Here is a 16,265-nt window from a genome sequence, read left to right as displayed (position 1 = left end):
CACAAGTGTCCCCTGCATGGCTCTGGAGAGCATGCTTTCCTGTGTTTGTTTCTTTCCTGTGTGCAGTCACAATATATTAGGGGCCTCATTTATGAGGCTGTGCTTCACTTTTACGCTGCCGGTGCGTCACTTTTTGTGACGCACCAGTGGCATAAAAATGCGTCTTGTTGCACCATATTTACAAAGTGGCGCATCTAGGTAGATGCACCACTTTGCAAACCCCTGCGCCACATTATACCTACGCCAGGTATAATGTATGCAAGGGGGGGAGTTTTGACGCAAGAAAGGGTCATGGAAGTCACGCAGTAAAATCTATAAGATTTCACTGTGCCATTTCTTAGCCGCTAATGCGTCAAAATCTTATGCCTGCTTCATGGCAGGCGTAAGACTGACGCAGGCACTAAGAACATGGGACGTGCCCATGTGAAAGTACACATTGCTGGAGTTGCGTCACTTTTGTGACACACTCCAGCAATGCGTCACTTTTACGCCTACAGATACGTCAGAAATACTGACGTATCTGTAACTCCTTGCGACATGATGCGTCATATTATAAATATGACGCATCAATCATGACGCAAGGAGTGTGAACTGAGAAGTGACGCCTCACTGCTTTCATGCAACGATGCGTCATTTCTCATAAATGAGGCCCTAGATTTTACCTCAGTGGACATGACGCTGAAACATGTTGAGTGAGGGTCTCCTCATTCACAAGGTTTGAGACCTCAGCGTGACTTTGAGGTCAGGTGGAGCACCCAAAGTGCACCTCTTACAGGGCCCGATTCACAGATCTAACTTAAGAAAAAATCCTAAACTTACTACCATTTTGGTATTCACAGAAGGCACTTACTCATTTTGGTATTCACAGAAGACACTTACTCATTTCGGTATTCACAGAAGTTAGGATTCCTAAATTTAGGACTCCTGAATGCCTTCTGTGAACACCGAAAGTCTTAAAGTTAGGATTTTTCTCAGTTTAGGAGTAGTAAAGTTAGAACTCCTAAATAAATAATAATAATTGTAAATAATTTTGATGCAACAACCTCGTTCTGGAACTACATTCCCCACAAAGCAATGCCGCAATTCACAAAGCGTCAGGCCCAATAGGGGGCCAAGTGGTTAATAAAAGCGGAAATTGGCTTAAGAAACGAGTGTTTGTCACATCTGTAAACTGCCCATGAAGAAAAGTCGTGAGGACTTGAAACGCGTCGGCAAACTTGAATATGATCGGAAGATGGGGCAAGTGAAAAGTATAATCCGAATGGAAAGCGAACAGTAGTGTGCCTTCCTGAGATCTTGGGCATTTGTTTCAGAAATCATTACACGGACGCCTAAACCGTGGGGAGGAGCACCATCCCTCTACACAATGGGAGGCTGCGAGAAGGAACTGGTCTTTTTCAAAATGCAGCACTGCAAACTAAGTTCTAAATGTACTTGCCTTTCACTCTCCTCACCTTACTAAAAGGAAATAATGACATTTAAATAATTTTGATGCAACAACCTCGTTCTGGAACTACATTCCCCACAAAGCAATGCCGCAATTTACAAAGCGTCAGGCCCAATAGGGGGCCAAGTGGTTAATAAAAGCGGAAATTGGCTTAAGAAACGAGTGTTTGTCACATCTCTAAATTGCCCATGAAGAAAAGTCGTGAGGACTTGAAACGCGTCGGCAAACTTAAATATGATCGGAAGATGGGGCAAGTGAAAAGTATAATCCGGATGGAAAGCGAACAGTAGTGTGCCTTCCTGAGATCTTGGGCATTTGTTTCAGAAATATATATATATATATATATATTCACCCAAAATTGCTCCAGCAGTATGAGGCCGCACTCCCATTGAGGTGAAAGAAACATCTTTGTTTGTTTTTATATATATATATGCAAAGCAGATTCTGTCTATCCGGTTCACGGCACGGCACAGCAGAAATCATGGACCACAAAGCAGCAAGAAATATCAGGTGAGTTTATTATCTCTTCCTTGTTTCTTTAGGCATGACGCGTTTCGGGTAACGAATACCCTTGATCACATAACAGGCATGCATTACGAGAGAATGTTTTTATACTCATTTTTTTCTCTTTCTCATTTCAAACAATCACGTGATTATAGACAGTGTAAAAATACTTAGTGAATATAATGTGCACGGCAAGTGTTACTTCTTCTGAGCTCATATCACAGTCGGATTTCTGTCAGCATGAATGCAAAATACGCAATAAATATTCATTTATAAAAATTACTGCATCAAAAATTTGTAAAATTATTAAATTCATAAAATATAATACTTATACTTATTTGTATATATTTACAGATTAGGGATCTTTCTAAACATTGCATTATTGATGTCACAATATGCTGAAATGTTATTTTCCAATCCTATATCCCATCAAGAATATTTGTGCAAATTAACAGCTTAAATGCTGTAGTGCATGTGCAAATTACGTGTTAAACCTAAAACCAAGTCTCATTATTATGCTTCTCAAACATTTTATTTTTGAGAAGCGATAGACCTTGTGCAAATTTACTGCCTAAATGCCGTTGCGTATGTGCAAAGCTCGATATTACTGTAAACATATACTGCTGACATAATTATCCGTATATTCAATTCTTCCAATTGGTGTTTTAACTCACACCCGTTGTTGAATTAATTTGACACTTGATCCCAAGTGCCAAAAGAAGCTCATACAATTTATTTCATATAGTATTGCCAAAGTGCTAAGTGCTCCGAGTGAATAAAAAATAAGTGATTGCTACAATAATAGTGAACTCCAAATTTGTTTAAAAAATATATATTTTCCTTAACCTTATAAGGTTGAACATTGTCAAATTATGATTTCTCCCTTTGTATCACTAGTCCAACTATTCTTTTTTTTTAAAACCTTTATTTATCTAATGCACAGTACACAGCGTCTGCCTACAACCCCTTTGGGCCGGCCGCTATGACAAAAGAGCAAAGAGTACATCACATTATACTGCGGAGAAGTCCGCTTCCCGCACCATTATGGTGTAGTGCATAAATCAGCAATCAGAGGATACTGAGGTTCAATTTTGTACTTTTGTCGAAGTTAAACAAACAACAAAAACAAACACATGGTAAAGCAATGGCAAGTTCACGGGAGGGGAGGAAAAGCGGGAAACAATATATAAGAATGGAGGCAAGTCCACTAGGGGAGGGGAACGGTGAAAGGGGATCAAGAATGGAAGCTAATGAAAGGAATGTCAACTATGGGGAGGAGGGAATGGCGTCAGTGTAGTCAAGTGGCGGGGTACAAATGTCACCCCGGTATTCATTCCATTGCGCCCAGATTCTACTCCACTTCCTAGGACGACCCCTAGCCTCATACATCGTCTTCTCCCGAAACATGCACCAATCCATGTTATCTTTCCAGGCACTGAGTCCAGGCGGCCTGTGGGAGCCCCAAAGTTGCGCTATGTCCCTTTTGGCAACCATATTGCCCAGGGTGATCCAGAAGGTCTGAGCGGCCGTACAGTCCGTAGGCTCCCACACATTAAGCAGGCAGCGCCTCGCCTCGGGAAGGAGGGGGACCCCAGTAACACGCCCCATCACATCGTGGATCCTAGACCAGAAAGCAGAAACAACCGGGCATTCCCACAAAATATGAAAAAAGGTACCATTCATACCACAGCCACTCCTACACAATCCATCTGTCGCGAGCCCCATTCGTACCAGACGCATACCAGTCACATAGACGCGATGGAGGATCTTTAGTTGCAAAAAACGGAGCCGAGCCGGAACAGCCACCTCCTTAGGGGAAGAAATAGCCATTTGCCAGTCTTCGTCATCCAGTTCGAACCCATCCGCCACCCAGGAGGCCCGAAGCCTCACCAGAAGATCAGCCCTATAAGTTTTTTATAAATGAAGGAAATCGTACTGTCCGGGACATGGCCGTCAAGATTACGATCTTCCAACGGGGACGACTGGGGGATGTCAGTCCCGGGGGGAAAGGCAGAGAACAGGGCATGCCGCACCTGAAGATAACAAAAATACTCCTTGTCATCCAATTGATATTCTACCTTTAGAGCCTCAAAGGATTTCACCGTTCCTCTGGCCCAAAGATCCTCCACCTTGCTAATCCCAATCATATCCCATCTATCAAACCCTTTCGTCCGCCACAGGTTACCCAGCCGTTCGGAATCATACAGCGGGGTCATACGCGTCAATCTACCGCCCCAACCTGTAGCCACATTCGCATCCTTCCAGGCACGCACGGCACATTTCGTGGGACCAGTCAAGAGACGGAGTGATGACTTCGAGTATAGAGCTCTATTGAAGTTGCCGCCCGGCAACAGGAATTTATCCATAGCAAAAGTGGGAGCGGGTCCCGGGGAATACGTCACATGGTTAATTGCACTTAATTGTGAGGCCCAGTAATATCGTCTGATGTCAGGCAGAGCAATACCGCCATCATACCAGGGAAGCGTAAGTTTTGATAGGGCGATACGGGCTCGTCCGTCCCAAATCAATTGCCTCTGTAGGCCTTCAATCTCACGGAAAAGCAAGCGGGGACAGGATCGAAAAAGTTCTGCAAGGCATATAGGAACCGGGGAAGCGACATCATTTTAAAAAGTGCCGCTCGACCCAATGGAGACAAGGGCAATTCACGCCACCGCCGTACATCCTGCTTGAGGCGACGAAGGGGATCGTAAAGATTACGATCGTATCGCACTGAAGAGTCCATGGAAATAAAAATCCTTAAATATTTGAAACCATCTCCTGCCACCTGGATAGGAAACCTACTAGGCAGCGGGGGCAACACCCCTGCTATAACATAGACACATGACTTGGTCCAGTTGATAACAAGCCCGGAGTTCTTACCAAAGGAGGTGAGAACGTCAAAGAGCACGTTTAAAGACTTCTGGGGTGAGGTGAAATAGAGAAGGATATTGTGCGCGTAAAGCGAGACGCGATCCTCCAGATCCGGTGCCCACCGGATCCCTTTAATCGAGGGCTCCCATCGAAGCCACGCTGCAACGGTTCCAATGCCAATGCAAAAAGAAGTGGGGAGAGCGGGCACCCCTGACGGGTGCCACGTCCCAATGGAAACGGATCGGAGCCTCTGCCGTTCACCACGACTTGGGTTAACGGTTGTTCATATAGGAGCCGCACCCATGCAATGAAACTAGGGCCAAACCCGAACTTGGAAAGGGCCGCCCACAAATATGGCCACTCTATGGTGTCGAAGGCCATTGTAGCATCCAGGGAGGCCACCACTGCAGGCTCAGTGAGAGTCCCAGCTCTCGCGAGAACGCTGTGGAGTCTACGAAGATTAAGAGCTGTGTTTCGACGGGGAATGAAACCGGACTGATCCGGATGGATCAGGTCGCAGATTACAGACAATAGACGATTAGCCAGGACTTTGGCCAGAATTTTAGGCTCGGCATTGAGCAATGAGATGGGGCGATAAGAGGTGCAGCGGTCACGAGGCTTGCCATCCTTATAAATGACCACTATGGTAGCCAAGGCCTGTTCAGACGGAAGGACGCCCACCTCAAATGCATCAAGAAACATAGTGCGCAAATGAGCAGCCATTTTGTCCGGTCGGAGTTTATAGAGCTCGATAGGCAAACCATTGGGCCCCATCGCTTTGCCCGATCGCAAGGACCTAATGGCAAGAGCGATCTCATCCACTGTAATAGGAGCCTCCAGAGCCAATCTGTCCTCCTCTGAGACACAGGGTAGTGCAATGTCGCGCAAAAGTAAATGGGAGTCGGCCTCCTCACGGTCACTCACTGAACTGTACACCGTTTGGAAATGATCCACGAAACATTCAACAATCTCCCCGGGATCAGTCACACATTCACCATTCTCACGGGCGATAACGGGCACCACGCGGTTCATTCTTTCAGCCTTGTCCAGCCACGCCAGGAGTTTGCTAGCCTTGTCACCCACATCATACAAACGGCCTAGCTGATTCATACGCATCACCTTAGCAGCATCAGTCACAAGGGCTCTATAATCTGCCTGCTTCAGTTCTAAGGAGTATAAAAGTGCAGGCGTATCATCTCCACCCAACTCACTTTCGAGCGTAGTTATTTCGGTCTCAAGGGCCGACACAGCCTCCCTCCTAGCCTTCCTATCAGCTGCAATAAGGGACAGCGCGGAACCCCGTATAACAGTTTTAAAGGCCTCCCACAAAACCGTAGGGGAAGCAACCGGACCCACATTCTCATCAAAGTAACAATCGATCGCCTTAACCAAATCCGAGCGGAGCTGAGGGTTCCTAAAGTGCCAGGGTGGAACAGGGGGAACTCTGCTTCCGGAAAGACCTCCCACCGAAACCTGGAGTAACAAGGGGGAATGGTCAGAAATACCCCTGGGGAGATGACGGATTTCACTCACCAAGGATAAATTAGCAGTTAGCATAAAGAAATAATCAATCCTTGAGAGGCTGCCATGAGCACCAGAGTGAAAAGTGTACTGAGTTTGTGAGGGGTGCAGCATCCGCCAAACATCTACCAACCCGAAGGTTTCCGTCAAGTCAGTCAACCACATCTGTGACAACGGCAGAACTCTAGGGGGCAGCCGGTCACACTCGCCCGACATTACCGAATTGAAATCCCCACCTATGATCAGGAGTCCATCTGGAAGCCCTAGAAGAGTCTTACCAAGGTCAGCATAAGTGGTAGCCTGCAGTCCCGGGGGAACATAAACAGCAACAATTACAATCAGCTTCCCCTCCCATCTCCCGAGACAGCAGCATAGCGACCCCGATCGTCGAGGGTGACATTGTCTATTTCAAGGGCTAAGGAGGATTTCGCCATTATACCAACCCCTCGGGAGCCGGATGTAAAACCAGCGTGAGCAACAAGTCGATAACCTCGGCGATCAAGAGCTTTACAGGCATTGCCAATCAAATGGGTTTCCTGGAGTAATACAACATCAGGGGAATGGCGTCTTATAAATTGCAGCACAATACCACGTTTGATCCTGTCTCCCAAACCATTAACGTTCCAGGATAGAACTTTCACGTCACCCCCCCCCCCCTCCCCCCCCCTCCACCCATCCCAGAAAGACTCCCAAACCACCCCCTCCCGGAACCTCAGAGCAAGGATGCATACAAGCAATACAGTACCATGTGAAAAAAAAAACATAGAACACAAAACATAACCGAGTCCCCACCTCCCACCCCCCAACCAAGAACCCGTTACAACACCCCCCACCCTGCACCCCTGCTGACTAACAAGCCACCCCAAACTGCAGTGTGCCTGTCGCCCCATCTGAATCTACACAAAGGACCCCTGAGGAGGAAGGGAGAGACTACCCAAACCCGCCCCACCCCGGGCCTAAAGGTGAAAGCATATAGTAAAAGTTACTCTGCAAAAGTTACAATCCAAAATCGGACCTCAGGACCCAAAGTCATTCCTGCGCCGTTGCGCCTCCGTCCGCGCCTCCGGGGCCCCCGCTCTCGGCATCATCCTTTGGCAATGAGTCCAACCAGTCACTAGCACTGTCCGGTTGATCAAAGAAGAAAGCACGTTCCCTGTATTCAATACGTAGGCGAGCGGGGAACAGCATCGCATATTTAAGTCCCAAATCTCTCAGGCGACGTTTCACTCCCAGGAATCCGGATCGTTGCCGCTGTACTTGAGGAGTAAAGTCAGGGTAGATAGAGATGGAGCTGTTCTCGAACTTCAGCGGGCCGTGCTTGCGAGAGGCCTGAAGAATGGCGTCTCTGTCCCGAAAGTGAAACAGCCTAGCAATAATAGGCCTCGGGGGTCCCCCCGGCTTAACCTGTCCACCCGGGAAGCGGTATGCACGCTCGACCGCAAAAAACTTACTGAGGCCTGCGGGAGCAAGTTTGGCAACAATTAATTCCTCGACCAGCAAATCGATCGAGGCAGCACCACTGTCCTCCGGTACCCCGACCAGGCGGATGTTGTTCCGTCGGGCCCTGTTAACCTGCTTCTCCCAGAGCCCCACGTGCAAGCACGCATAGCTCGGGGAGAAGCAAGCCCCCATGGCCACTCCCTGTTTCTGTCTAAAAATGTCCTTCCCATACGAAAAGAAGTTATTGTTTAGGCACCATGATATTAGAGACATTAGCATCTTATTGTGCAGTACATATTCCACTGGCCTTCTGTTTAGAAAATGCTCAACACCCCTCAAACCACATTCATTATGGATACTCATGTATAATGACTCTATGTCTAGAGTCAATAATACTAGGTCCTCAGTCCAAACAAAATTCTCTATTTTCTTCAAGAAGACCCCTGTATCTTTGACGAAAGATGGCAGTGTTCTGACCAAGTCTTGTAGGTAAAAATCAATGTATTCGCCCACTTGCTCCGTCATGCTGTTCAATGCGGATATTATGGGGCGTCCTGGGATTGGGAACTTTCCTTTATGTATCTTTGGTAAGAGATATAGGAAGGGCATCTCTGGGTGTGGGTTGAACATGAAGGTATACTCTTCCTTTATTATGAGCCCTTTATGTTTCCAGTTTTGTAATTCCTTTTTGATGTTGTCTTTAGCTTTGTTGTAGGCTTTCATTGTTGATTTCTCATAACAAACAATGTTATTAAGCTGTCTCATTGCCTCTTCATCATATTGAATTTTAGGCCAAAGAACAATGTTCCCGCCCTTGTCGGACTTTTTTATGATTATTCCAGGATTTTTTTGATTTTTTTCCATGAGGTTCTTGAATTCCATTTGCCTCTGATTTTGTCGTTGTTTTCTAAAGTTGACTGTGCAATTCAGTTTCTTTACCTCTTCAATCACTCTGTCATGAAATATGTCTATTGCATCTCTTGGCATTAGCGGTATGAATGAAGATTTCGATTTAAATGGACTTTCCCCTGCACCTTTTTGTAACAGGTCCAATTCTGTTAACCTGGTTTGTGTGGATAATTGTGTGGTACTGGGTTCTTCATTGTTAAGATCATGCAATGCCCACAGAGCCGGTACCTCAAATGCCTGTAGATTTGCATCAGTTTCTGAGGTTTCCTTGTTTCGTTTGTCATCCCATGCTTTTTTTACTGCAAAGAATTTCTTACGTTTTAACTTCCTTATAAAGCAAAACAAGTCAATGCGTGCATAGTCAAAGTTAGTATTGGGACAGTAATTGAGGCCCAGAGTTAAGAGTTGCTCCTCCGCCTTTGTTAAAGGTATATATCGAAAATGCTCCCAACAGATTCACGCAGGAGACGGCACTCCATAGAGATGAAATAGATATTTAATAACACAAAGCAAAGGCAGACAGCGTCTCCGCGTTTCATCTTTGAAGCCTTATTCACTACCATGGATTACACCGCTATGTGTGTGTGTGTGTGTGTGTGTGTGTGTGTGTGTGTATATATATATATATATATATATATATATATATATATATATATATATATATATATAGCGAGAGAGAGAGGGAGAGAGAGAGAGAGAGATAGATGATAGATAGATAGGAAGCATGAGCCTAGCCACAAGGCATCAGAGTTCTCTGCACAACCCAGGGGTGACAGTGAAACTGAAGCGGGTGTGGAATAATGTAAGAGGAGGACCTTACAATGGTGTTGAGATGCAATGTCCTCTGAAGAGGTGTGTCTTCAGCGCTTTCCTGAATTGCAGTATGGTTAGGCAGTTCAGATGAATATTTGGTATTGTCCTGAATACTAGGTGTGTAGATGAAGAAGATTGATTTCCAAATTTTTCTTCATTTCTTGGTTTCCTACCTGTAATTGTCTGGGGTTGCTGAGACCCTCCAGGGAAGGATAGCCAGCCAAATAGGCAGGGATGCCGTTCATGGTACCCTTGCGAACCATCCAACTAGTCTTGAAGATGATGCAGGCTGGCACGGTCTCCCAGTGGAGTTCAATCAGAGTAGGGGCATTATGGTTGAATTTCTACTGGTGGGCTCAGGCATGTAGGATACCATGTAGGCAAAGTTGTGATTTAACTCAACTCTGCACTTGCAATTTACGTAGCACTTACTAACCACTGTATATATTTATTTTGGTGTTTGTATAGTGCCCCTATGTTGTCACTAGAGTCCTTCATGGTGCTATTTTCTTAAGTAAACAATGAGCAGGTGGAGGTACTGGTCGAACAGTGATGTGCTCTTCAGTTAATGGGTCCCTCTAAGGTGGGGGTAAGGGGGTTTGTCTAGATTAGCGTGTAGGTACAGTCTCCGTTCACCTATCTGTGTGAATCTGGAGTGATTTGAATCAAAGACAGACTCAAGAATGTTGGGTCTTTCACCACTGCATTCTCACGATTAGATCACACTGTAAATAAATGTAATATAATCAACTTTTTATAAAGCTGCAAATAAATAAATAAATGGATACATTAACAAGACTTGATTTTTTCTAATTTCACAGAAATACAAAGATGTGGAGCCTTCCTTGAAGATCAAGGAAGTGGATGGTTTGGAGCTGGTGAAGAAGTTCTCAGAAAAGATGGAGAATATGTTGCGGAGCAAGGTTGAAGCTGTGCAGGTAGTTACACAGAGAAGGTTACCGGGGTTACCAGAAAAGCCTCAACACCCAGAGCAACATATTTCATTCCAGTCCTTTCCTTCAGGCCCTAAAGCATTTTGAATGGTGCATTTCTTCATTGTTTCATTCTGACCGATTGGACCAGTATTGTAGATTACAAAAAATGGTAGAGAAAAGGTCAGTAAAGAAAAAAACTTCCCTTGTTGTCAAGACGGGGTGTTTGAAGTTATTGATACATTAAATCTTTATGAGAATTAAGAAGGTTGGATTGAAGATTACCAGTCCGACAAAAACTGCTATTTTGTGTGTAATACCGCAGTGACTGTCACAGGCAATCAGTAGAACTGATTCCTTTAGATTCAGGATTTATTTATGCAATTTTATATAGCGCGGACTTTACCCGAAGGCGTCAGAGCGCTTCACAATAGGAACAGAAATGATACAAACTGAGAACATTACACAAACAAAAGATTGCAAAAGCAAACATTACGTTACATACGGTAAAGTGATAATTGTGAGCAAACAAAAATACACGAGGTAGTAAAAATTGTGAGCAACCAAAAATACATGAGGTAGTAAAAAGTGCGCAGGAGGAAAAAGTGACAAGTGTGCAGGCTACAAGAGAAAACAAAGTATAATTTGAGGTATAATACTGCAATATATGCTAGACAGTCAGGCACAAGAACAAACGTTACGTAGGCAAAGGTGGCACTTGTGCAAGTCTCAAAGGTAAAAAACATGTGAGAGGAAGCAAACCGTGTGTTACAGGGGCAAAGTAGTGTGTGCAAGTTGCAAGAGGGTACCAAACACAAGTACATGGATAATACTGCAATAAAAGGCAAACACTCTAACCACAAGAACACACTGGGAAGGCACTTCCATGGTCATGGAAAGTAGAAATCTTCAGTAGTGGGAGGTCTTCCTTCAGATAAAAGAGAGGTCCTCTTGTCTTGAATACCTTTGAAGAGCTGTGCTGCAGGTCCAGAGTGTTGGTAAGTGGATTATTGGTAGGGGTAAGTATGCACGTCCCACTAGTAATAAGTCCACTAACATGGTATAAAGTCCAGTAAAGGTCTCAGTAAATGTTTCCCTTGCACAACCCTTGGTAGCTGCGAGAAGTCAGGCCCTACTTAGGAGACAGAAGAGGAAAGCATTCAAAAACACCAATACATCAAACAAGTAAGACAAAACAATAAAAATACCACACTGATTTATAAAAATAGTACATATTGTTATGAACATGTCAATACCAATTGCCCTGAATCTTTTGAGAGCGCACACGACACCGCTCTGACCATCCGGCCTTCGTTAGCAACCTGCCCTCCTGCTTCACTTTGTTTCATGAGCCGACGCGTTTCGAGGTCTCCACCTCCTCCTCGGGGCTGTAAAGAAGTCATGGCTGTAGTTTGTGGACAATGCTCGTTTTATTTTCGTTCCTCCCATGGGCGTGTCTGTTACACAAGTTCCAATGCCTCCTGGGAGATGAGGTCCGCTGCTGCAGCCATCACTCGTTTTTCATATATTATTTACATCATTAATACCTTAAGTAGGTTGTGGAGCGTTCGGACAGGCTATTTTGCATGAAGAGCGCTGTGCTTGTGACCTTGGAAAAGTTCCGATTACAGCCTCAAATAACTGGCGAGAACACTTGCTGTCCAGTTACTGATGGTGCAGCTCCCCACGACCAAGCCGCCGTGTATGTAATGTCAATACCAATTGCCCTGAAGCTTTTGAGAGCGCACACGACACCGCTCTGACCATCCGGCCTTCGTTAGCAACCTGCCCTCCTGCTTCACTTTGTTTCATGAGCCGACGCGTTTCGAGGTCTCCACCTCCTCCTCGGGGCTGTAAAGAAGTCATGGCTGTAGTTTGTGGACAATGCTCGTTTTATTTTCGTTCCTCCCATGGGCGTGTCTGTTACACAAGTTCCAATGCCTCCTGGGAGATGAGGTCCGCTGCTGCAGCCATCACTCGTTTTTCATATATTATTTACATCATTAATACCTTAAGTAGGTTGTGGAGCGTTCGGACAGGCTATTTTGCATGAAGAGCGCTGTGCTTGTGACCTTGGAAAAGTTCCGATTACAGCCTCAAATAACTGGCGAGAACACTTGCTGTCCAGTTACTGATGGTGCAGCTCCCCACGACCAAGCCGCCGTGTATGTAATGTCAATACCAATTGCCCTGAAGCTTTTGAGAGCGCACACGACACCGCTCTGACCATCCGGCCTTCGTTAGCAACCTGCCCTCCTGCTTCACTTTGTTTCATGAGCCGACGCGTTTCGAGGTCTCCACCTCCTCCTCGGGGCTGTAAAGAAGTCATGGCTGTAGTTTGTGGACAATGCTCGTTTTATTTTCGTTCCTCCCATGGGCGTGTCTGTTACACAAGTTCCAATGCCTCCTGGGAGATGAGGTCCGCTGCTGCAGCCATCACTCGTTTTTCATATATTATTTACATCATTAATACCTTAAGTAGGTTGTGGAGCGTTCGGACAGGCTATTTTGCATGAAGAGCGCTGTGCTTGTGACCTTGGAAAAGTTCCGATTACAGCCTCAAATAACTGGCGAGAACACTTGCTGTCCAGTTACTGATGGTGCAGCTCCCCACGACCAAGCCGCCGTGTATGTAATGTCAATACCAATTGCCCTGAAGCTTTTGAGAGCGCACACGACACCGCTCTGACCATCCGGCCTTCGTTAGCAACCTGCCCTCCTGCTTCACTTTGTTTCATGAGCCGACGCGTTTCGAGGTCTCCACCTCCTCCTCGGGGCTGTAAAGAAGTCATGGCTGTAGTTTGTGGACAATGCTCGTTTTATTTTCGTTCCTCCCATGGGCGTGTCTGTTACACAAGTTCCAATGCCTCCTGGGAGATGAGGTCCGCTGCTGCAGCCATCACTCGTTTTTCATATATTATTTACATCATTAATACCTTAAGTAGGTTGTGGAGCGTTCGGACAGGCTATTTTGCATGAAGAGCGCTGTGCTTGTGACCTTGGAAAAGTTCCGATTACAGCCTCAAATAACTGGCGAGGACACTTGCTGTCCAGTTACTGATGGTGCAGCTCCCCACGACCAAGCCGAAACAAAGTGAAGCAGGAGGGCAGGTTGCTAACGAAGGCCGGATGGTCAGAGCGGTGTCGTGTGCGCTCTCAAAAGCTTCAGGGCAATTGGTATTGACATTACATACACGGCGGCTTGGTCGTGGGGAGCTGCACCATCAGTAACTGGACAGCAAGTGTTCTCGCCAGTTATTTGAGGCTGTAATCGGAACTTTTCCAAGGTCACAAGCACAGCGCTCTTCATGCAAAATAGCCTGTCCGAACGCTCCACAACCTACTTAAGGTATTAATGATGTAAATAATATATGAAAAACGAGTGATGGCTGCAGCAGCGGACCTCATCTCCCAGGAGGCATTGGAACTTGTGTAACAGACACGCCCATGGGAGGAACGAAAATAAAACGAGCATTGTCCACAAACTACAGCCATGACTTCTTTACAGCCCCGAGGAGGAGGTGGAGACCTCGAAACGCGTCGGCTCATGAAACAAAGTGAAGCAGGAGGGCAGGTTGCTAACGAAGGCCGGATGGTCAGAGCGGTGTCGTGTGCGCTCTCAAAAGCTTCAGGGCAATTGGTATTGACATTACATACACGGCGGCTTGGTCGTGGGGAGCTGCACCATCAGTAACTGGACAGCAAGTGTTCTCGCCAGTTATTTGAGGCTGTAATCGGAACTTTTCCAAGGTCACAAGCACAGCGCTCTTCATGCAAAATAGCCTGTCCGAACGCTCCACAACCTACTTAAGGTATTAATGATGTAAATAATATATGAAAAACGAGTGATGGCTGCAGCAGCGGACCTCATCTCCCAGGAGGCATTGGAACTTGTGTAACAGACACGCCCATGGGAGGAACGAAAATAAAACGAGCATTGTCCACAAACTACAGCCATGACTTCTTTACAGCCCCGAGGAGGAGGTGGAGACCTCGAAACGCGTCGGCTCATGAAACAAAGTGAAGCAGGAGGGCAGGTTGCTAACGAAGGCCGGATGGTCAGAGCGGTGTCGTGTGCGCTCTCAAAAGCTTCAGGGCAATTGGTATTGACATTACATACACGGCGGCTTGGTCGTGGGGAGCTGCACCATCAGTAACTGGACAGCAAGTGTTCTCGCCAGTTATTTGAGGCTGTAATCGGAACTTTTCCAAGGTCACAAGCACAGCGCTCTTCATGCAAAATAGCCTGTCCGAACGCTCCACAACCTACTTAAGGTATTAATGATGTAAATAATATATGAAAAACGAGTGATGGCTGCAGCAGCGGACCTCATCTCCCAGGAGGCATTGGAACTTGTGTAACAGACACGCCCATGGGAGGAACGAAAATAAAACGAGCATTGTCCACAAACTACAGCCATGACTTCTTTACAGCCCCGAGGAGGAGGTGGAGACCTCGAAACGCGTCGGCTCATGAAACAAAGTGAAGCAGGAGGGCAGGTTGCTAACGAAGGCCGGATGGTCAGAGCGGTGTCGTGTGCGCTCTCAAAAGCTTCAGGGCAATTGGTATTGACATTACATACACGGCGGCTTGGTCGTGGGGAGCTGCACCATCAGTAACTGGACAGCAAGTGTTCTCGCCAGTTATTTGAGGCTGTAATCGGAACTTTTCCAAGGTCACAAGCACAGCGCTCTTCATGCAAAATAGCCTGTCCGAACGCTCCACAACCTACTTAAGGTATTAATGATGTAAATAATATATGAAAAACGAGTGATGGCTGCAGCAGCGGACCTCATCTCCCAGGAGGCATTGGAACTTGTGTAACAGACACGCCCATGGGAGGAACGAAAATAAAACGAGCATTGTCCACAAACTACAGCCATGACTTCTTTACAGCCCCGAGGAGGAGGTGGAGACCTCGAAACGCGTCGGCTCATGAAACAAAGTGAAGCAGGAGGGCAGGTTGCTAACGAAGGCCGGATGGTCAGAGCGGTGTCGTGTGCGCTCTCAAAAGCTTCAGGGCAATTGGTATTGACATTACATACACGGCGGCTTGGTCGTGGGGAGCTGCACCATCAGTAACTGGACAGCAAGTGTTCTCGCCAGTTATTTGAGGCTGTAATCGGAACTTTTCCAAGGTCACAAGCACAGCGCTCTTCATGCAAAATAGCCTGTCCGAACGCTCCACAACCTACTTAAGGTATTAATGATGTAAATAATATATGAAAAACGAGTGATGGCTGCAGCAGCGGACCTCATCTCCCAGGAGGCATTGGAACTTGTGTAACAGACACGCCCATGGGAGGAACGAAAATAAAACGAGCATTGTCCACAAACTACAGCCATGACTTCTTTACAGCCCCGAGGAGGAGGTGGAGACCTCGAAACGCGTCGGCTCATGAAACAAAGTGAAGCAGGAGGGCAGGTTGCTAACGAAGGCCGGATGGTCAGAGCGGTGTCGTGTGCGCTCTCAAAAGCTTCAGGGCAATTGGTATTGACATTACATACACGGCGGCTTGGTCGTGGGGAGCTGCACCATCAGTAACTGGACAGCAAGTGTTCTCGCCAGTTATTTGAGGCTGTAATCGGAACTTTTCCAAGGTCACAAGCACAGCGCTCTTCATGCAAAATAGCCTGTCCGAACGCTCCACAACCTACTTAAGGTATTAATGATGTAAATAATATATGAAAAACGAGTGATGGCTGCAGCAGCGGACCTCATCTCCCAGGAGGCATTGGAACTTGTGTAACAGACACGCCCATGGGAGGAACGAAAATAAAACGAGCATTGTCCACAAACTACAGCCATGACTTCTTTACAGCCCCG

At 46.3% G+C, this 16,265-nt stretch overlaps 1 protein-coding gene across 1 annotated transcript in view; it reads left to right on the top strand.

Moving 5' to 3' along the window:
• Positions 1–16,265, top strand: part of LOC147733967 (voltage-dependent calcium channel subunit alpha-2/delta-4-like) — a 961,982-nt gene that overhangs the window by 235,712 nt on the left and 710,005 nt on the right. The window contains exon 3 of the mRNA XM_086952873.1: positions 10,327–10,443. Within this exon, the coding sequence (XP_086808999.1) occupies positions 10,327–10,443 (117 nt within the window). The remainder of the gene's footprint in view (positions 1–10,326; positions 10,444–16,265) is intronic.

Source organism: Lissotriton vulgaris, chromosome 1_2 (genome assembly GCF_964263255.1).
Source record: "Lissotriton vulgaris chromosome 1_2, aLisVul1.2, whole genome shotgun sequence".
Lineage (NCBI taxonomy): Eukaryota > Metazoa > Chordata > Amphibia > Caudata > Salamandridae > Lissotriton > Lissotriton vulgaris.
Note: the sequence above shows the minus strand (reverse complement) of the source record. Positions and strands in the feature narration are given on the sequence as shown.